The sequence below is a fragment of the Procambarus clarkii genome, chromosome 9 (assembly GCF_040958095.1).
Source record: "Procambarus clarkii isolate CNS0578487 chromosome 9, FALCON_Pclarkii_2.0, whole genome shotgun sequence".
Lineage (NCBI taxonomy): Eukaryota > Metazoa > Arthropoda > Malacostraca > Decapoda > Cambaridae > Procambarus > Procambarus clarkii.
The window spans coordinates 26,686,059-26,708,558 of NC_091158.1; the positions used below are offsets into that span (position 1 = coordinate 26,686,059).

Here is a 22,500-nt window from a genome sequence, read left to right on the forward strand (position 1 = left end):
CCAGTGCTACCTCTCCAGTGTCGAGTGTTGGCACCTTGCAACGCACTCTCCAAAATTAAAGTCTGGATGGCACCAGTGTCTCGGAAGATCACCACGTCCTTCCAGGAAGAACCCTCAGAAGTCAAAAACCTCCCTTTTTACAAGAATGGAGTAAGCAGGTCCAGCCACTGTGGGTTGGAGGTCTTCCTCCCTAACCCTTTAGAAGGCCTCATGCCTTGTGTCACAACCAGAGCATTGGGTCTTTTTTCTGGGTACAATTGTCAACAACGGCTAGTAGTGTGGTTTGAATGTTTACAGTGACCACAGTATCATCAGGGAGAAGAGACATTACTACCAGAATTTCCCTTTGGTTCACCCTTAGGTGCCATGGGGTTATCTTGAGATGATTTCGGGGCTTTTTAGTGTCCCCTCGGCCCGGTCCTCGACCAGGCCTCCACCCCCAGGAAGCAGCCCATGACAGCTGACTAACACCCAGGTACCTATTTTACTGCTAGGTAACAGGGGCATAGGGTGAAAGAAACTCTGCCCATTGTTTCTCGCCGGCGCCTGGGATCGAACCCAGGACCACAGGATCACAAGTCCAGCATGCTGTCCGCTCGGTCGACCGGCTCCCTCTCGGTTAGACAATTTAACCTGGTTAGTTTTGTCTGGAAAAGAAGGTGCATTAGTTACAGGGTTAGAATGGGCTGGTCTGGACTGGCTGTGGGTATAAGTTTTGTTACTAATTGGGCTATAATTATTTGTATTGGGCTGTTTGCTCGCTAACTGGTAGTTTTCTGCCAACTTGGCCAAATCTATAATATTTGTATCTACCTCCGTCCTTTCTCTTAATACTGTGCTACCGGCTCTGGCATATTATCTATAAATCCCTCCATTAAAATTAAATTCCTGAGTGCCTCGTTTGTTTCGGCTTTAACCAAGCGAATCCATTTTTCGAATAGTATTATTTGATCGTTAGCAAATTCAGTGAGAGGTTGGTTGTGTGTAGACTTAAGGTTGCGATAAGCTTGGCGGTGAGCTTCAGACATAATTTCATATGCCCTCAAAATCCGTTTCCTGACTTTACTATAATCAAAACAATCGCAGTCAGGCATGTTTGTAAAAATATCTTGGGCTTTACCTCTAAGTTTTCCTTGTAGGATTTTCACCCACTCTTCCTCTGGCCAGTTCATGGACATGGCCAGTCTCTGAAAATGGTTGAAAAACCTTTCAGGGTCTAACTCTGAAAGTTCAAGCAGGTTATTCTTTTTATCATAATGCCTGGGTTTTGAATCCCTGACAGGTGGTGGTACAGAGATATTTACTCTAAATCTTTCCGCCTCATTTCTGGGGGGAGCCCCGTCGGCTCCCCGGAGCTATCCCAGGCTGATATGCTAATGTCAGACTTTGGCATCAGTCATGTGTATGGAGTTCTTAGGCCTACCGGGGACCACGGCCAGAACCGGGCCCCCTCAGAGAGGCAAGGGGAGCAATGGCCTATAGAAGCCCCCGTGTAGTTGGAAGCATTCTATGTCTGCCATCGACCGGAACAGGCACCCAGAAAGGTAAGCGCCCCAAAACAAACCCCTATTCTGGTTAAAATTGCTACCTAAAACCGAACTAGTGGATAGAACTCCCCAACCGAAAACAAGCAAACTAGTGTGACGTCACACACTGCCGCGCCGCTGTCTGCGCAGCTCCCCCCTCCCCGGGAGGGGGAAGGGGGAGCCCCAGACCCCCCGCGCCGGCTACCCACACCTCAGTTCTTGAGGCTGATGCTATAGGCGATGGTCGTGTGCTCTGGCTCCGGTGTCGCTACTGCACTGTGCTTTGTGTGTGGTGTTAGTTTTGTGGGTGCGAGAGCCAGGAGTTATCTTCAGTACTCGGGCTGCTCAGCTTGTATTTCCCGACATCGCGGCCGGCTCTGTTCCTTGGGGTTCGCTGTCCTCTTGCGGGGTTTTGTTTTTCTTTTTGTTTTTGCCTGGTGGGGGGTTCCGTCATTTTATTCAGTTTCTTTTTGCGTCTTCGTCGTGTTAGCTCCTTGTCTGTTCGGGTGGTCTTGTCCTTCCTCTCGTGGTTGTTTCAGGACCGTCATCTTATGCCTAACACTGTCGCTTCGTATCGTGCGACGCTGGCGGAGCCGCTTCAGCTTGCTTTCGGTATCGATGTTACGTCTGCGCCGTTTCGCAAGCTGTCTCGTGCATTGTTTCACCTCCGGCCTGCTCATGCGTCGCCTGAGCCGTCCTGGTCTTTGGACAGAGTGCTCGCTTTCCTTTCATCTCCTCGTTTCGTTGTGGCCCCTTCGGTCCAGGATTGTTTTTCCAAGGCCCTTTTCTTGTTGGCTTTGGCCTCTGGGGGTCGGGTAGGGGAGCTTCATGCTCTCCTCCGGCGCAGGGGTTTCTGCTCTTTTGGTCGTGGTGATGGTTTTGTTCGTTTGCAGCCGTCTCCTTCTTTTCTGGCAAAGAATGAGACTGCTGCGTTCCGGAGGGGTCCATGGGTGGTTGATGCTTGGTTGGTCAGGCCGGGGGTGCATCATGTTTTGTGTCCGGTTGCGGCGCTTCGCCGTTATTTGCGCGCCACAGCTTCTGTGTCCGGGGACGCGCTGTGGGTTGATCCGGTTTCCCTTCTTCCCTGTTCGCGGGTTCGGGTCTCTCAGGTCGTCCGCAGGGTTATTAGGTCCAGCCAGCCTGCGGTCTATCCCCGTGCCCATGACGTTCGTAAGTTCGCGGCTCTTGCTGCCGTCTTTGGGAATATGTCTTGGTCTGATATTCGGGCGCGGGGATTTTGGCGGTCGAACAGGGTCCTGGCTGCTCGTTACCTTGTGAATGTCCCTGGGCCTCGTCGGGCCTGTGTTGCTTTGGGTCGGCGGTTGCAGCCAGTTGTCTCGGCTTCGAGTTGAGGGGTGAGCGACGACCGCCTCCCGGGTAAGTCCCTCTTTTTCTGTCTGTGGGTAGTTAGCTCCGGGGAGCCGACGGGGCTCCCCCCAGAAAACCAGCGTTGAATGTAATGAAACGCCATTTTCTGGGTGAGTCCCGGAGGCTCCCCGGCATCCCTCCCTCCCTCCCTCCGGTCGGCGGTTTTTCGCGTTTTTGACATCCAGCCTCAAGAACTGAGGTGTGGGTAGCCGGCGCGGGGGGTCTGGGGCTCCCCCTTCCCCCTCCCGGGGAGGGGGGAGCTGCGCAGACAGCGGCGCGGCAGTGTGTGACGTCACACTAGTTTGCTTGTTTTCGGTTGGGGAGTTCTATCCACTAGTTCGGTTTTAGGTAGCAATTTTAACCAGAATAGGGGTTTGTTTTGGGGCGCTTATCTTTCTGGGTGCCTGTTCCGGTCGATGGCAGACATAGAATGCTTCCAACTACACGGGGGCTTCTATAGGCCATTGCTCCCCTTGCCTCTCTGAGGGGGGCCCGGTTCTGGCCGTGGTCCCCGGTAGGCCTAAGAACTCCATACACATGACTGATGCCAAAGTCTGACATTAGCATATCAGCCTGGGATAGCTCCGGGGAGCCTCCGGGACTCACCCAGAAAATGGCGTTTCATTACATTCAACGCTGGTTTTTTGAGCCTTTGCTCCTCTACTTTAGCATTTTGCTCTGCCAATTTTGCCTCCTGCTCTGCTACTCTAGCATTTTGCTCTGCCAGTCTTAATTGGGCTAGCTGTAATTCTAACTATATTCCTACTAGCTCCACTTTCAGCTGGACTGGCCTGTCATAAAATTGTATCACTTGCCAATAGGCCCTGGTCTATGCAATGCTGTTAAATTTCATTCGTTAAGACCCACTTTTAAGTAGCTTCAATTAAGTCGAGACCAAGTTCATTGCCTAACAATATTAAGTTAGGTTTGGTTAGTTTCTAAATCTCTACCACTGAAGGTGTCTTTGCCAGTTCCTGCAATTTAGCCTCCATCATTAATTATTCTAGATACTTGCCAAAAGTAAAAATAAAAATAGGAAAAAAATAAAAAAATTTCATACAGCCCCTATTACAGGGCCACACTTACCTCAATAGTGAAGAGATCCAGTTGGATGTCCAGTCAGTGCAAGATGTATCCTTTGTTAGTTGACCTGGACCCTACGCTACCACACAACCGTTCTGCGGAATGCAAAAAATTTAGTTTGGCATTCTTAAATCTAACTTTTTACAATTTATATATAAAAAAATTCAGATCCCGGACAGGCCTCCACTTGTTATAGGCGGCAGGAGGTTGTACCAAGAGAGCCAATGGTTACAATCAAAGGATTTCCTAAAATAGTGGAGATAGGTAGGCCCTGGATCCCAGGGAAGAATATTCCCAGCAATGAATGCTTGTTTGGCTAACGTCTGCCGTCTATGGTAATCACCTACTCCACTCTAAACAGGATGAAAAGACACTCCTAGCTTTATCCTTATTTGTTAAACCCTCTAATAACCCCCCATATACATAAATACAATAAATCACTTTACCACTCTACCTTACGTTAAACACCTTGGTCCACATAAGCAGGATGCAAGGGTTACAATTGCAACACTAGGGTAAAGACTACTTTCCTGAAGGGCACTTGTAAAGACTTGAAGCAGCCTTGGTAAACTGTAACACACGTGGATGCACTAGTCACCTTAGAGTACACTTAGAGACCAAAACACTGGCTTAGAATACACAAATCACTAAACCTACACCTAACCAATAGCACGGTAATAATACGGAAAGATACTTAACTTGGACATAGGGTATAGGGAGAGAAGAAAGTGGGAGGAGGAGAACAGAGCCCACATGGAAGGTGTAAACATCACAGCAGCCGCCCAGAGAAGAGGAGGAGAACAGCCTACCGAGCTCTCTTAAGTATGCTGCCTGGAAGGTACCTAACTGGTCATACAGCCACAATCCTTACAAGTCTTCACCGACCTTTATTACTAGTTACTTTAACAATTCTAAGAATAGCTGATAACTAGGTCAATCTTATGTTTAATAATCAACAAGTTCAGAGTCTGAATGTTCTGTGAGAAACAAGATTCGTCTTACGTCTGGCAAGGAAGACGGAAACATGACGCCTGAGAGGTATGAGAAGCCCTGAGTATAAATGTTATTGTTAATTAACTATCCCTCTTACGTAATCCAATCCTATGAGTTAATGTATACAATTATTTAGAACTCAAATTGACCCTTGCTTTCCAAATTAGAACCCAGGGTCGTAACACCATTCAAAGTTGAAACTCTGGTTTCAGAGATAATTGAAGTTGAAGTTATCAACAATGAATAAACGTAGTTTTAATTCATTAATTTAATTGTATGTTTTAATAAACATTGTTTGGCATTCGTACTCGAATATGTGAAAGTTGTAGGTCAATGTGTGTTGAAATGGTCAAGAAAAAATAACCCCCCAAAAACACAAAATATAGTGATAATTATAACAATTATAATGGTTTAGGAGGGATATATTTAGGGTATACTTTATATAAGTGAAAAAGCTCTAATATGATCCCTAATCATCAAAACAAAAAGAAACAAAGAAAATAGTTTGAAATCAGAAAAAATCAGCCAAAAAAAATTAAAAGTCCCTAGTTTTGCGAGTTGTGACCGATTTATTTGTTGACCAATTTCATTGTGTCTTGACATAGTTAGGGAAACACATGCACCCTCCAGGATGTAAACGTTACAACAAAATCAAATAATAAACAAAGATAAAACTGAAATATAAAAAAATAAAAAATTCCCTAAAAAAAATATTTTTGGGACATTGATAAAAGTAACATATAATAACATTAGATAATGTATTTATATGACATATAACAAAATAGATCATATTAACATATTCATTATTATTTGTGTTATTATGTATTACTCAGCAATGATATAAAGGCACCAACTGCATATCCACTTTGTGGACACTTCTTACTACTATTGTTCTTCTTTGAGCGTCGGACAGATGCTTGCATCTCTCTATTACTGCATAATCCTTCACTTCCAGTTATTAGCAGCTGTTCTTATCAATAAAATATTCTTATTTTTAAAAATTTGTCCAAAATCAATTTCTGAAAATATTTTGATGAGTTTCACAACACTGAAGCCAATAAGTTGATTTGTTTAACATTTTAAGTTATTTTTACATAATTTGAATATTTTTTGCTATAATGCCCCCTATATTCGCGGAAATATGCACGGTCTAAGAGTTAAAATAGTCCTGCACATAAAGCTCACATTTGCTTCCTCAGACCACTAGTAACCATCCCCCCAGTCTTTAAAAAAAAATCCAGAGTCCCTCACTTTCCTTCTAGGGCCTTAGTAAGAAAATGATGACCATTGCTTGGCGACATCACTCTCCAGTGTCTGAACGTTTAGGGCAGCCGTAGAGGAGACACTGAACTTTTAGCAACAGCAAATGAGTGATTATCATGTATATATTTGAGGCAAAATGTGTTCTAGCTGCAATTTTAAGATTGTCTTATATAAATATACATATTATTATGAATAATTGTTTAGGTGTCTATATATCTATACTCGTATATCCATACATACTTATATTTTCAAAATATTCATAATAGACAGCACCTTTGACATACAAATACAACCTGTTAGCATGAAAACACTATATAAATAAGTGAGAAACACTGAAAATAAATCAACAAAGTTATTGCTATGCGGCACCTCAACTCATTTTATCTAAAAATTTGCAAATTCTCCAGACCACTACAGCTAAACCACAAGAGCTAGAGACTTCTCCAGACCACTACAGCTAAACCACAAGAGCTAGAGACTTCTCCAGACCACTACAGCTAAACCACAAGAGCTAGAGACTTCTCCAGACCACTACAGCTAAACCACAAGAGCTAGAGACTTCTCCAGACCACTACAGCTAAACCACAAGAGCTAGAGACTTCTCCAGACCACTACAGCTAAACCACAAGAGCTAGAGACTTTATTTTGATTTTTGTATTTCCAGAAGGCTAATTCACTCACAAGGCTAAGCTTCACAAGAAAAAAATTCGGAACAATTTTTTTCTTGTGTGCCCTGGGGATGTCGGCTTTTTAACAGTTAGCAGTTTAAGGGTTAATATGGAGCTGTCTTAACAAGATAGCTTCAAGGAGCCATCAGGGCTACTCCAGAAATAGCCATTTCATTACATTTAATGCTGGGTTTTTCAAATTCATAAAATGCTATAAATCTTGCATAACCTTGCTTGAGTCCCTGTTGATGCATATTCTCCAGTATTGATCATTAAATACCTATACATATATATATCATATAGGTTGTATATGTTCCCATTGTCTGAAAGGTTATATCCTTTCATAAGGAATTTAAGTTGAATTTAAAGTCTCTTACATTTCAAGAATTTGTAAGCCTTATTTTTTGAAAGCTATAAAGCTTACCTGTCAATTGTTGCTAAAACTGACATGGAGCTGTTAAAGCAATACCCTAATTGGTTTTAGAAAAGTTTTGTGACAGCAGTATTTGTATGTAATTAGTGATTTATGTCATCATGCTGTGATGTTCGAATATGGGGTTTCATAAGTCACCGGTGTGCCCAGGCATCATCATAAGTCACTATGTACAGGTTAGACTTGAATTACATGCCAGCCTCTAATCTATTTGTTTTTCTCTTAACAGATCTCTCTGATCTTGATCCAAATGCTGATTTGAAATCGCCAATTTCATTGGTTCACGAAATTGCTTTGAAGAGAAATTTGACGGTAACATTTGAGGTTATTCGTGAATCTGGGCCTCCACATGTTCGAACATTTGTCACAGTATGCATAGTCGGAGAGTACAAAACTGAGGGTGAAGGCACAGGAAAGAAGGTAAGTTGCTTATTGTGTGTGCTACACATGTTTAGTTGTCAACCATGAGAGGAGGAGGTGCATAGTAGTAATGTGTCGACTGTGTTGATGAGTTGTGTTGTCAACTATGTGAGCAGGAGGTGCATAGTAGTAATGTGTCGACTGTGTTGATGAGTTGTGTGTTGTCAACTATGTGAGCAGGAGGTGCATAGTAGTAATGTGTCGACTGTGTTGATGAGTTGTGTTGTCAACTATGTGAGCAGGAGGTGCATAGTAGTAATGTGTCGACTGTGTTGATGAGTTGTGTGTTGTCAACTATGAGAGCAGGAGGTGCATAGTAGTAATGTGTCGACTGTGTTGATGAGTTGTGTGTTGTCAACCATGAGAGCAGGAGGTGCATAGTAGTAATGTGTCGACTGTGTTGATGAGTTGTGTGTTGTCAACCATGAGAGCAGGAGGTGCATAGTAGTAATGTGTCGACTGTGTTGATGAGTTGTGTGTTGTCAACCATGAGAGCAGGAGGTGCATAGTAGTAATGTGTCGACTGTGTTGATGAGTTGTGTGTTGTCAACCATGAGAGCAGGAGGTGCATAGTAGTAATGTGTCGACTGTGTTGATGAGTTGTGTGTTGTCAACCATGAGAACAGGAGGTGCATAGTAGTAATGTGTCGACTGTGTTGATGAGTTGTGTGTTGTCAACCATGAGAGCAGGAGGTGCATAGTAGTAATGTGTCGACTGTGTTGATGAGTTGTGTGTTGTCAACCATGAGAGCAGGAGGTGCATAGTAGTAATGTGTCGACTGTGTTGATGAGTTGTGAGTTGTCAACCATGAGAGCAGGAGGTGCATAGTAGTAATGTGCCGACTGTGTTGATGAGTTGTGTGTTGTCAACCATGAGAGCAGGAGGTGCATAGTAGTAATGTGCCGACTGTGTTGATGAGTTGTGTGTTGTCAACTATGAGAGCAGGAGGTGCATAGTAGTAATGTGTCGACTGTGTTGATGAGTTGTGTTGTCAACTATGAGAGCAGGTGTTGCATAGTAGTAATGTGCCGACTGTGTTGATGAGTTGTGTGTTGCCAACCATGAGAGCAGGAGGTGCATAGTAGTAATGTGTCGACTGTGTTGATGAGTTGTGTGTTGTCAACCATGAGAGCAGGAGGTGCATAGTAGTAATGTGCCGACTGTGTTGATGAGTTGTGTGTTGTCAACCATGAGAGCAGGAGGTGCATAGTAGTAATGTGTCGACTGTGTTGATGAGTTGTGTGTTGTCAACTATGAGAGCAGGAGGTGCATAGTAGTAATGTGCCGACTGTGTTGATGAGTTGTGTTGCCAACTATGAGAGCAGGTGTTGCATAGTAGTAATGTGCCGACTGTGTTGATGAGTTGTGTTGCCAACTATGAGAGCAGGTGTTGCATAGTAGTAATGTGCCGACTGTGTTGATGAGTTGTGTTGCCAACTACGAGAGCAGGTGTTGCATAGTAGTAATGTGCCGACTGTGTTGATGAGTTTCAAAACCAGTCCCGATTCCCAGTGGAAGAGATTTCAGCAAATTCAACTTCAATAATAAACAGTTAAGTTGTTGAGTGGAGTGGAGTGGAGGTGTTGAGTGGAGTGGAGGTGTTGAGTGGAGTGGAGTGGAGGTGTTGAGTGGAGTGGAGTGGAGGTGTTGAGTGGAGTGGAGGTGTTGAGTGGAGTGGAGTGGAGGTGTTGAGTGGAGTGGAGGTGTTGAGTGGAGTGGAGTGGAGGTGTTGAGTGGAGTGGAGTGGAGGTGTTGAGTGGAGTGGAGTGGAGGTGTTGAGTGGAGTGGAGTGGAGGTGTTGAGTGGAGTGGAGTGGAGGTGTTGAGTGGAGTGGAGTGGAGGTGTTGAGTGGAGTGGAGTGGAGGTGTTGAGTGGAGTGGAGTGGAGGTGTTGAGTGGAGTGGAGTGGAGGTGTTGAGTGGAGTGGAGTGGAGGTGTTGAGTGGAGTGGAGTGGAGGTGTTGAGTGGAGTGGAGTGGAGGTGTTGAGTGGAGTGGAGTGGAGGTGTTGAGTGGAGTGGAGTGGAGGTGTTGAGTGGAGTGGAGTGGAGGTGTTGAGTGGAGTGGAGTGGAGGTGTTGAGTGGAGTGGAGTGGAGGTGTTGAGTGGAGTGGAGTGGAGGTGTTGAGTGGAGTGGAGGTGTTGAGTGGAGTGGAGGTGTTGAGTGGAGTGGAGTGGAGGTGTTGAGTGGAGTGGAGTGGAGGTGTTGAGTGGAGTGGAGGTGTTGAGTGGAGTGGAGTGGAGGTGTTGAGTGGAGTGGAGGTGTTGAGTGGAGTGGAGGTGTTGAGTGGAGTGGAGGTGTTGAGTGGAGTGGAGGTGTTGAGTGGAGTGGAGGTGTTGAGTGGAGTGGAGGTGTTGAGTGGAGTGGAGGTGTTGAGTGGAGTGGAGGTGTTGAGTGGAGTGGAGTGGAGGTGTTGAGTGGAGTGGAGTGGAGGTGTTGAGTGGAGTGGAGTGGAGGTGTTGAGTGGAGTGGAGTGGAGGTGTTGAGTGGAGTGGAGTGGAGTGGAGGTGTTGAGTGGAGTGGAGTGGAGTGGAGGTGTTGAGTGGAGTGGAGTGGAGTGGAGGTGTTGAGTGGAGTGGAGTGGAGTGGAGGTGTTGAGTGGAGTGGAGTGGAGTGGAGGTGTTGAGTGGAGTGGAGTGGAGTGGAGGTGTTGAGTGGAGTGGAGTGGAGGTGTTGAGTGGAGTGGAGTGGAGGTGTTGAGTGGAGTGGAGGTGTTGAGTGGAGTGGAGTGGAGTGGAGGTGTTGAGTGGAGTGGAGGTGTTGAGTGGAGTGGAGGTGTTGAGTGGAGTGGAGGTGTTGAGTGGAGTGGAGGTGTTGAGTGGAGGTGTTGAGTGGAGGTGTTGAGTGGAGGTGTTGAGTGGAGGTGTGGAGTGGAGGTGTGGAGTGGAGGTGTTGAGTGGAGGTGTGGAGTGGAGGTGTTGAGTGGAGTGGAGTGGAGGTGTTGAGTGGAGGTGTTGAGTGGAGTGGAGGTGTTGAGTGGAGTGGAGGTGTTGAGTGGAGTGGAGTGGAGGTGTTGAGTGGAGTGGAGTGGAGGTGTTGAGTGGAGTGGAGTTGTTGAGTGGAGTGTCCACATACAGCATGAGAATGCTGCATAATGAAGTCCTGTGCCTGAAGATGGTAGGAAATGTGAACCAAGCTGGCCTGGTTTAAAAGCTTCAGTTTATTCCAATTTCACTGAATGTATTCTTGTTTCCTCCACTTGTTTTTAATATTTATATCACTAGTTATTAACTAAGGGTGGGGATAAGATGATGATAAATAATTGAATAATTAAAGAGGAGGAAACAGACATTTATATTACTCAGTTACAGAAAAAAGGGAGTAAGGGTATTTAAAGTCATCAATATCTCATCAATAAAGTTATCTGCATAGATCTGTCTCATCCTTGGCTAGAAAAACTGCATCATCTTCACAAATCATATATTATACCTCATATACAAACAGGTCAGCAAAAAACGAGCGGCTGAATTAATGCTGGAAGAACTTCGCAAGCTTCCAGCACTTCCCCCAACAACTCTGGTACGCATCAAGCGTAAACCCACCACCAAGAAGAAAAGCAGAAACCTCATCAAGGTGGGTCCAGAGGCAAGTACACCATCGATGCTTTTATTCCCGCATGTTTGTTTTGGCGGCTGAACAAGTCTTATTTACCAGGTTTGACAAAAGTCTTGAAAATATTTAGTATATTACCTGCTTGATTGGGTTCCAGGGAGTTCTTTTACTCCCCAAGCCCGGCTCGAGGCCAGACTTGACTTCTGAGATCTGTTTCTCCTCCAAAAAACAGCCAACAGGCTGTTTCTTGGAGTGGCCCACTGGCCCACATTTCCACCACAGCCCAGTTGGTCTGGCACTTCTTGAATCTAGTTTTCTCTTGAAGATGTCCACATTTTTTCTGTGGGGAGCTCCTACGGCTCCCTGGAGCTTATCGGGCCAATGTATGTTATATTAGACCGGGACATTAGCTAAGGAGTTCAGACCTACCAGGGACCAGCGCCAGAACCTCGCCCCTTCAGAGAGGTTTCAGGGAGCAATGGCCCTGGAAAACCCCTTGTGGTTGGGGTTTTCCTTATCTGCCATCGACCGGGGTTAGGCACCCAGAAAGGTAGGCATAGCAAAACAAACCCCACATGGTAAAAAACTAAAACAAAAAAAACGAACAGAGAGGTAGAAACTCCCTACAATCACAAGGAAACAAGCAAACATCACACTTTACTACCGCGCCGATCGTCCGCGCAGCCCTCCCCGCCCCGGGAGGGGGAGGGGGAGGGGGAGCCCCGGACCTACCGCGCCGGCTGCCAAGCTTCAGTTTGTTCGCTAATGTCAACCGAGATTGACGCTTCTCTGGCCTCGGTTTCCTAGGCGGTGTTTACCTTGTGTGGCGTTCACTGCCGTGTGTTGTGTTGTGCGGTGGCCAGGAGTACTTCATCAGTACCGGGGCTGCATGCGCTTAGTGGCTGATTTCCCTAAGCGCCCTGTGAGCACTGCCCTTGCGTAACAGGGTTATCTTCCCTGGGGCGTTCGGGAACCATTCCCGTAGAGGTTCTTGCTGCTCGGCATTTGCCTCGCCCTTGGGGCCAGCTGGGGCTTGGGGCCCTTGTTTGGTCCTGGGTAGGGATTGGTATTGTGCTGGTTAGGGCGTCAAGGTGTTGCACAGCCTGCCACCTAAGCGGCGGCCGGATTCTGTTGCCTCTGCAGACGGTGTACTTTTGCGGGGTTTTTCTTTTGTTTTTAATTTTTTCTTGCCTGGGGGGGTCTGCCTAAGGTGGTTAGTTCCACTGGTAGTGTTTGGCGGCCCTCTGCTAGGCCCCCGTGATTGTACACGTCTCAGGGGTTTTCAGTGCTATAATCTACCCTCTTGTTATGTTTGGGTTTCTTAACCGGTTAGCAACACCTTGCCCGGGCTTCCCGTAGTTGTAACCCTACGGGCCCTGGAAACCCCTGTCTGGGCTCGGGGGACCATTGAATGTGTCTTCCGGGTTCCAACCCGTCTTGTACGGGATCGTTGGTTGCTGTTCCCTTGTCTCCGGGTGACAGTCGCCATTTTTACCTCCGTCATGCAGCCTGTTGGGTCACTGACACCTTGACCCTGAGTCTTGCGAGAGATTCTCTGCTTGTTCTCCAGTACTCTCCTGATGTTATTACTGTTCAGAGTACAGGCGGCATCCGTGTTGCAAGCTAGGTTAGGTTGCTGCAACATGCTAGGTTGGTTTCCCACTCGAATGCCCCGTGGCCACCCCGTTTGGTTAGGTGCTGTTCGCACCTTTCCCTCCATGTTCCCAGCTCCGGACCGTCTGCGGGTTTCGGGGTCGGGGCGGGGTTTAGTTGCGGCAGAGACTCTGGCGGTTTTCGGGGGCTGCCCCGTTCGGGTTGGGGACGGAGGTTTGAGCCTGTGCCTCCTGCCAAGGCTTCTGGGTCTTACCAGCAGCCCTTTCTTGTTGCCTTTCCCATGGACTCTTGCTTTTCTTTAAGGGCGGAGGGCTTGGAGGACGGCTCTGCCCCGGGGCCTCTGTTGTTGGTTCCCGGGGCTGTGGGGGATGCCTGCTAGCAGTTCTGGGGCGGTTTTGCCCCTGCCGGGGGTTTTCTGCTGTTAGGCAGCGTTTTTCGCCCATCCAGTCTGCTAGCTTCCCACATTTGCTGGCGTGTTTTTGTGTATTTAGCGTCAGTCACAGCCCCTGCTGGCGGCCATTTCGTCTGCCGGTTTCCCGGTGAGCCCCCCAGGCAGCGTTGCGGTTTGTTTACATGCGATTGGGTGTGCGAGCGAGCGTCTCGGGTGATTTTTCATTTTTTTTAAGGGTTTTTGTTCTCCTGTTGTCGTTTCTTTGCTTTTCTGGTGTTTTCTTGCCATTGCCTGTTCCTTTGGGTACGTTTGGGTGTTGATTTTACACCGGGTTTTTCCAAATTTTCTGTTTTGGGTCTGAGCCTATGGGTTTAGGCTCAGTGCCCCTGGCTGGTATGCTTGCTCCCACACCTTGTCCCTTGGTTTTCGGTCTGTTGGGACCATTTTCCCAGGGGGTTCTGCTGGGGGCTGTGCTTTGCCTTTCAGTGGTGTTCTCCGCCAGCAAAATGTGGTGGTTTGGGCTCCCCCTGGTTCGATTCAGGGTTCCTTTGGGTTCCTTAGTTTCGTTCTGGAGGTTTCTTCCTCTTGGGCCCCCTTTTGTGGGTTCAGGGGACTTTGTTTCCTCGTGTGACCCGGTTCTGCCTTCTGGGGTTCCGGGGTCTTCCTGGCTTGCAGACTGATCTTTTTGGGTCTTGGCACATGTTGTGGTCGTGCTGGGACTTTGCGGTTTTGCTGTCGAGGTGGGCCTTTTGATGCAGTTTTGTGCCTTCTTTGCCTGGCCGGCGTGGTGCTCTCTGCCCACTAGTCGGCGACTTGTACTTTTACAATATATGTCCTCACCTAGTTGTGCTTGCGGGGGTTGAGCTCTGGCTCTTGGGTCCCGCCTCTCAACCGTCTATCAACAGGTGTACAGGTTCCTGTGCCTATTGGGCTCTATCATGTCTACATGTGACATTGTATGGGGGTCAGCCTCGTTACTTGTGTGTGGAGTCACCACATTACTTCCTAGTGCTTTCCAATTACCATTCTGACACTAAAAAAAAAAAAAAAAAAAAAATCTTTCTACTTTTTCTGTGGCTCTTTTGGGCACTCAGTTTCCACCTGTGTCCCCTTGTGCGTGTGCCCCTTGTGTTACATAGCCTGTCCTTATCAACCCTGTCGATTCCCTTGGGAATCTTGAATGTGGTGATCAGGTCCCCCCTCACTCTTCGTCTTCCAGCGAAGTGTGGTTTACTTCCCGTAGTCTCTTATCATGAATTAGGTAGTGTACTTTTTCTTTCGGAAGGGGTTCTGTTCCCTTCTCTGTTGACTGGGCACTGGGGGAGCAGCTCGCTCTGTTGCCTCTCGCATGGTCCCGCTGTTGGTGGGCGCTTTGGGTTGTCTTCTGGCCTCTGCTGGCGTCGGTGGATGGCTTCTCCCCCTTGGGGGGTTCAGAGCTGGCGGGGTGGGCTTCTTCCCCTGCGCTTCGTCATTTCTGCTTCGTGGGTGCGTGGGGCGTGGTCGATCCGCCCCATCCTTCTGGGGTTCCCGTCTGCTCTTTGCAGTCGTGAGCTTTTCCCGTCTGCAGTTCTTCTGGACTTCTTCAGTATGCGCCCTGGATCCTATGCCCTCCTCGGAGGACTGTTGTCTCCTGTTCGGATTCTGTTGGGGCCGGGTGCCTGGAAGGTGGCCCTGGACCTCTAGGTCACTTCTTGGCACGTTCCTCTCCAGTTTTCTGGGACTGGCACAGTTGGTGGTGGGGCTTCAGGTTTGCTGTTTTTATTGCCTTCCCTCTTTTGTAATGGGCACTTCGTATACTTTTTGCATCTTTACCGGATCTTAGTGCCCTGTCTGAGTCTGAGATTCGGTGTCTGGCCTACCTCGACGACTGGCTGGTGTGGGCTCCCAGTCAGTCCGCTTGTCTGCTCGCCAGGGGATGGTTCCTTCCAGATCGCCGGGTTTGGTTTCCTGGTGATCTGGTGGTTTTTCCATCTGTTTTTGTCCCGGGTTCGGACCTGGGCCTTGTTTAGGGCTATTGGGCCACTCATTGTCTTTCCTTCCAGAAGTGTTGCTGCGGCTGTGGTCCCGCCTTCGGCTGTACAGGAGGGGGTCCCGGGTTGCTCAGCGGTTGCTTGGGCGGTTGTGCGGGAGTCTGCACTTCGGCGTGCTTGTCTGCCCGCGGAGTCGGGTTTGGTTTCGGCGTCTGTTGGTTCCTTCGGAGACTCCCCTTCCGCCTCTTGCATTCATTGGGTTCCTCCAGGGATCTTGTGTTGGTGCTGCGTCACCAGCTTCCTCTTTGGGGTTTTCGGGGTTCCGCGCCTTGGCACCTCCCCGAGCCTTCGCTCGATGTGTTCACGGATGGGTCGTCTCTCGGCTGGGGCTTTGTGACCAGTGCTCACCAGGTCGGCCGAGGTTGATGGAGTCTGTCTGTCCGTCGGGCTCACAGCACGGTTCAGGTGTTCGTGGCTGTCTGGTTTGCGCTTCGGAGGGTTTGGGTCACTAGGTGCTCTACCATTCAGCTCTGTTCGGACTGTTCTCTGGTGGTTCTTGCCGGAACCACAGGGGTTTGGCTAACCATGAGGTTCATGTCCGGGGTGTGTCCTGCGTCCTGGCGGACAGCTGTCTCGGTTCATTCCTCTTCGTGGGTTGGCTTGTCGTCGCCGATTCGTTTTGTTGGCTCTGTCGGGCGTATGGACTCCTGGCCATGGACGTCTTTGGGTCAGCGTGGTCTAGGCGTCGCCCATTTTGTGGCGCCCTTTCCCACCTGCGAGGACTTCACGTGGATGCTTTCGGCAGGACTGGTCGAGGTGGGGGTACCTGTTCGTCTTCTCCTGGTCTAGCTGTTGCTTCGGATTCTGGCTCGGTTGCAGCCCATTCCCACGAGAACAGTCCTTATGGTTCCATGGTGGCCGGCCCGGCCTTCTTTTCAGACGCTGCTTGATAGGTGTCCAAACCCGGGGCGTTTTTTCTGAGGCTCCGCCTCTTTCAGCAGGCCGAATCGGTCCTGTCCGTGACTGGTTCGGCCTTCTCCTTGGCGCTTCGCGTCTGGTATTTTGACAGCGGGTATCACCATCTCTATGGTGTTCAGGTGGCTTTGTTGACGGTGTCCCACCAGCGAGCTTCGTCTTGGCGACTGTATGACGTTTCATACGTTTTCTCGTGTTTTGTTTCCCCTCCGGCCTGCTCATGCGTCGCCTGAGCCATCCTGGTCCTTGTTCAGGGTGCCTTCTTATCTTCCCCTCAGTTTGTGGTAGCCCATTCGGTTCAGTTTTCTGCTCTTTGGTAATGGTGGTAGCTTTATACGTGTGCAGCCTTTCTCCGTCCTGGCGACGGTAGAGACGGCTGCTTTCCGGAGGGGTTCTTGGGGTCTTGGTACTTGATTGGTTTGGCCGAGGGGTGCGTCCTGTGTTGTCCGGTTGTGCTTTTTGCAGTTACCGGCGTACCGTGTCTGGGGATGCGCTGTGGTTGATCCGGTTCCTTCGTTCCCTGTTTTCAGGGATCGGGTCTCCCAGGTCGTCCGCAGAGTTTTCATTCTTCCAGCCTGCGGTCTGTCTTTGCACCCGTGCTGTTCAGACGTTTGCAGCTTTTGCTGCTTTGTTGGCGACGTCTAGGGCTCATTTCGGGCGCAGGGATTTGTGGGTCGCTCAGGTTCTTGGCCGCCCATCCTTATGCGCGTCTGCTACTGGGCGTTCTTGTTGCCTTGGGTCGCAGGTTTGCGACCGGTTGTCTTGGCTTTGTGTTGCAGAGTTTGTGGCGGCCGCCTCCCGGGTTAGCCCTTTTTTTTCCTTCTCTTTGGGTATGAAGCTCCAGGGAGCCGTAGGGGCTTCCCACAGAAAACCAGCATTGAATGTAATGAAACGCCATTTTCTGGGTGAGCCCCGGAGGCTCCCTGGAAACCCTCCCTCCCACAGGTTGGCGGTTTTTTCGCGTTGGTTGAAGCGTAGCTTCCGAACTGAAGGTTGGCAGCTGGCGCGGTAGGTTTGGGGCTCCCCCCTCCCCCTCCCGGGGCGGGAAGGGCTGCGCGGAAGATCGGCGCGGCAGTAAAGTGTGATGTTTGCTTGTTTGCTTGTTTCCTTGTGATTGTAGGGAGTTTCTACGTCTCTGTTCGGTTTTGAGTTTTTTACCATGTGGGGTTTGTTTTGTTATGCCTACCTTTCTGGGTGCCTAACCCCGGTCAATGGCAGATAAGGAAAACCCCAACCACAAGGGGTTTTCCAGGGCCATTGCTCCCTGAAACCTATTTGAAGGGGCCAGGTTCTGGCGCTGGTCCCTGGTAGGTCTGAACTCCTTAGCTAATGTCCCGGTCTAATATAACATACATTAGCCTGATAAGCTCCAGGGAGCCTCCGGGGCTCACCCAGAAAATGGCGTTTCATTACATTCAACGCTGGTTTTTTATTTATTTATTATATATAGAAGAGTTCTTACATTCTTGTACAGCTACTAGCATGCGTAGTATTTCAGGCAAGACCTTAATCCTATGTTCCCCGGAATACGACCTGCCAAATCGTTTAACAACCAGGTACCCAATGTTACTAGTGGGTAAACAGAGGCTACAGTTAAGGATTGACGCCCAGTAAATCCTCCTCGTGTGGGGTGAGGTGGTTCGTCCCTCCTCTTGTCTGCTTTATTTTCCCTCATTTGCTGGCATGTTTCGACTTTTTTTTCTTTTTTTACTTCAGCCGTGTCTCCTTTTGTTTTGGCGGCTATATTCTTTTCTGCAGGTCGCTTCCCCGCCGGGCCGCCAGGGCGGTGCTGTGGTTTGTTTGTTTATATATGCCTGGGAGTGTGTGCTCACATTTTGAGGGTGTTTTGTTACCTCTGTTGGGAGTTTTGTCCTCATGTTGCCGTTTCTCTGTTTTGTTGAACCAGTGAAGAGCAGAGGTGCTATAGGCACAATCGGAGAACACTGTATAAACATCAGAGGTCCGCGGTTGTTCAACGTCCTCCCAGCAAGCATAAGAAATATTGCCGGAACAACCGTGGACATCTTCAAGTGGAAACTAGATTTATTCCTCCAAGGAGTGCCGGACCAACCGGGCTGTGGTGGGTATGTGGGCCTGCGGGCCGCTCCAAGCAACAGCCTAATGGACCAAACTCTCACAAGTCAAGCCTGGCCTCGGGCCGGGCTTGGGGAGTAGAAGAACTCCCAGGACCCCATCAACCAGGTTGTTATTTCTTCTAGGGCGTTCTGCCTTTCTTCTGTTCCTCTGGAAATGCTTGGGTGTTGATTTTTTCACCCAGTTTTGTGTTTTAAGTCTGTGTTTGGGTCTGGCCCCTTGGTTTTGGGCCCGGTGTCCCTGGCCGTTTGCCCTGCTTGCACCCATACCTTTTATCCCTCGTTTTTTTGGCTGTTTAACCGGGGGTTCAGTGTTTTGCCCTTCCTTTCTGTGGGGTGCCACTCTGTCTCCCTGGAGATATAGAGCCGATATAAGCCATATTAGTCTGGGACTTCAGTCAATGGAGTTGTACCTACCAGGGACCAGAGCCTGAACCTGGTCACCTCAGAGAGGCACAGGGAGGAATGTCTTAAGGAGACCCCCCCTTGTATTTGGGGGTATTCCTTGTCTGACATCTGACTGGGGTTAGGCACCCAGGAAGGTAGACATCTCAAAACAAAACCTACATGGTAGGAATTGTAAAAAAAACCAAGAACGAACAGAGAAATAGAACTCCCCAAAAGAAAACAAAGGAAAGTAACAAACAAGTAATTGTCATTCACTGCCACTGTACAGCTTCTCCACGCATCCCCAGAAGGGGGAGGGGGAGACCCGGACCCCCTCAGTGCGTAGCTGAAGCGCTCTGGGGGGCGGATGTCGCTCTGGCCTCTGTTTCTTGCTGGATCTTGTGCCCTTGTGGTGTTTCCTGCACCACCTGGCCGCCTGCAACACAAACTGTTGCAGGTGGCCAGGAATATTAAACAGTACTGAGGGCTGCATGTGCTTAGGGGTTCCTTCCCTAAGCACCCTGTGAGTACTACCCTTGGGGTCTAGGGTTGCCTTCCATGGTGCTCTCGGGCTTCACTTCTGTAAGGGTTGCTTCTGCTCGACAGTTGTCCCACACTTGGAGCCAACTGGAGTTTAGTGGCCTTTGTTTTGGCCTTGGGTAGTAAGTATTGTTGTTGCTAGGTTTGGGGCACGAGGTGCTGCTCAGCACGCCTACCAATGCGGCGGCCATGTTCCCTGTACCTCCTGTTGTGGTTGTGCTTTTGCTTTTTTTTTTTTCTTCTTTTTTGCTTGGAGGAGGGCTGCCTGGTTTGACTCTTATTCCACCTAAGGTATTTTGGTGGCCCTTCTCTAGGCCCTCCATGCTTGTACACTTCTCTGGGGTCCAGTTAAAGCCCTATTTCCCCCTTGTTGACATTCTCATTTGGGCTCAACTGGCTTTGCAGCACCTTTGCCTGGTTTTCCTATAGGTTGAATCCCTTATGAGCCCTGGAAAACCCGGTTGGGCTTGCCAGACCCATGGATGTGTCTTCCCAGTCCCATCTCACTTTGTGCATGTTAGAAAGTGATGGTCACCTGTTTTGCCTCCGTCATGCTGCCTGTGATGAGACTGCAGCTTCAGGGGCTACCCCTTTCAAGTACAAAGGCATTTGAGCCTGTTCTTCCTGCCGAGGCTTCCGGGTCCGACCAGCAGGCCCCTCATTTTTGCTGCCTTTCCCCAGGACTCTGCCTTTTCTTCAGGGGGTGGAGGACGGCTCTGCCTCGGGGCCCAACATGGAGGTTCCCGGTGCTAGGGATGAGTTGCCCTGGGACGCTTGGACCCCCCTTTGATCCTGCCTGGGTTCTGGTGCCCTCGTCGCATGGTTTGTTGTTACAAGGAGAGGGGTTTTCTTGCTCCCCTTTCCTGTATGAGTTTGATTTGAGATTGGTTCCTCCTCGGGTTTGGTTCTGGGTTACCTTGAGTTCCTCGGGTGTTTCCTTCCGGAGATTTTCTGCCTCTTGCGTCCTGCCTAAGGAGGTTCAGCAGGCACTACGGCTTACCTCCTGCAAAACCCAGAGATGCTTCTGTGCTGGGTCCGTCCTCCTTTGAGTACAGTTCTTCCTCTCCGTATTGAGTGCGTTTCGAGGTTCTGGGGTCTTCATGGCTGGAAGACTGTCTTCTTTTTTCTCTGGGAGCGTGGCACTGGTTTTGTTGGACCCACACGGTTGAGTGGCGGGAGGCTACTACCATTCTGCAGGTTTACCTGGGGGGCGATTTGGAACTCTTCAATGCATGCCTTTTCGCCCCCGTGCTTTTTCGGGATGTTGGCCTTCAGTAACTGCACATGCAGTTCCCTGCTGAGAACCTTCGCGCCTGCGGGCATTTGGGCTCGGTCTTGCACTTCTTTTCCCTTCTCGAGTTGTCCTCGGACTGTCTTAGGGAGGACATGGAGGCGTTGCATGCCGGGCCTTTGTCTGGAGCGTTGGCCTCGGCAGTCAGGGCATCAGCTGCGCTGTTGAAGCTTTTTGCGCCGATCCTCTGGGAGCCAGTGTCTTGGTTCCTTGCCTCTCGCCTCACGTGTCGTCAGGCCAACCTCGCTCTCTCCTTGGACTCCATTTGGGACCTGGCTCTTAGGTTTTCTTCACCCTTTGCTGAGTGATTCAGAGTGCTGCGATTCAGTTTCTGCAGGCTGTCTCGTCTAGTTCCAGTCCTATATCAGATTTGTTGGTCATCCGAGGTGGCCTTTCTCGGGCCTCTCGGAAGGGTCATGCCAAACCTCAGGGTTCTTCTAGTCGAGGTGGGCCTTTGGTGCCAGTTTCTGAGCCAGCGCCTTCTTTGGAACTGGCGTTGTCTAGTCAGCACACTGCTCCCTCTGTTCTCTCTCGGTTCATGTTACTAATATTTCTCCTTGTGCCGTTTCATCCTTGTTCCCATGGAGGGTCCCCCATCCTAAGTTTTGTAAAACCCAGACCCATGTGACTAAAGCTTTTACCCCTCCTACAGTTCTGAAATTCCTTTTCCTTTCTCACTTTTCTTCACACTCCGACTCCATTTCCGTCTTCACAGATGGGTTAAGTCTGCCAAGTGTAGGCTACTCCATTGTTTTTCCTTACCACACCTATATGTGTCGCCTGCCTCCGGTGACTATCATTATTATGGCAGAACTTTATGCAATTCTGTATGCTCTTCGTCAACTGCTTTTTCGCTGTCAATCTTCCTTTGTTGTTGACTCAAGCAGTGCCCTCATGGCTTTGGAGTCGTTTAATCAACCTGTCCTCTTAAAAAGAACGTCGCTTTTGGTCGTTTGCCCGTATGGCCGAATATGGATGTAATTTGAAAATGAAAAAAAAATGAAAATAAATTTGGGATTGTTTTTTTTTTTCAACAACAATAAGTTAAGGGTCCTCTGATAGGTTAGGTGGGCTATTTCCCTCGCTCCCTCCTTCACTACTTCCCTCCCTCCCTCCCTCACTACTTCCCTCCCTCCCTCCCTCACAACTTCCCACCCTCCCTCCTTCACTACTTCCCTCCCTCCCTTCCTCACTACTTCCCACCCTCCCTCCTTCACTACTTCCCTCCCTCCCTTCCTCACTACTTCCCACCCTCCCTCCTTCACTACTTCCCTCCCTCCCTCCCTCACTACTTCCCACCCTCCCTCCTTCACTACTTCCCTCCCTCCCTCCCTCACTACTTCCCTCCCTCCCTCCCTCACTACTTCCCACCCTCCCTCCTTCACTACTTCCCTCCCTCCCTCCCTCACTACTTCCCACCCTCCCTCCTTCACTACTTCCCTCCCTCCCTCACTACTTCCCACCCTCCCTCCTTCACTACTTCCCTCCCTCCCTTCCTCACTACTTCCCACCCTCCCTCCTTCACTACTTCCCTCCCTCCCTTCCTCACTACTTCCCACCCTCCCTCCTTCACTACTTCCCTCCCTCCCTCCCTCACTACTTCCCTCGCTCCCTCCCTCACTACTTCCCTCGCTCCCTCCCTCACTACTTCCCTCCCTCCCTCCCTCACTACTTCCCACCCTCCCTCCTTCACTACTTCCCTCCCTCCCTCCCTCACTACTTCCCTCCCTCCCTCCCTCACTACTTCCCTCGCTCCCTCCCTCACTACTTCCCTCCCTCCCTCCCTCACTACTTCCCACCCTCCCTCCTTCACTACTTCCCTCCCTCCCTCCCTCACTACTTCCCTCCCTCCCTCCCTCACTACTTCCCTCGCTCCCTCCCTCACTACTTCCCTCCCTCCCTCCCTCACTACTTCCCTCCCTCCCTCACTACTTC

The 22,500-nt window shown here is 49.5% G+C and overlaps 1 protein-coding gene across 1 annotated transcript in view; it reads left to right on the forward strand.

Moving 5' to 3' along the window:
• LOC123766092 (double-stranded RNA-binding protein Staufen) overlaps positions 1-22,500 on the forward strand; it is a 343,924-nt gene that overhangs the window by 159,576 nt on the left and 161,848 nt on the right. The window contains exons 9-10 of the mRNA XM_069321293.1: positions 7,564-7,754; positions 11,197-11,337. Coding sequence (XP_069177394.1) covers positions 7,564-7,754; positions 11,197-11,337 — 332 coding nt within the window. The remainder of the gene's footprint in view (positions 1-7,563; positions 7,755-11,196; positions 11,338-22,500) is intronic.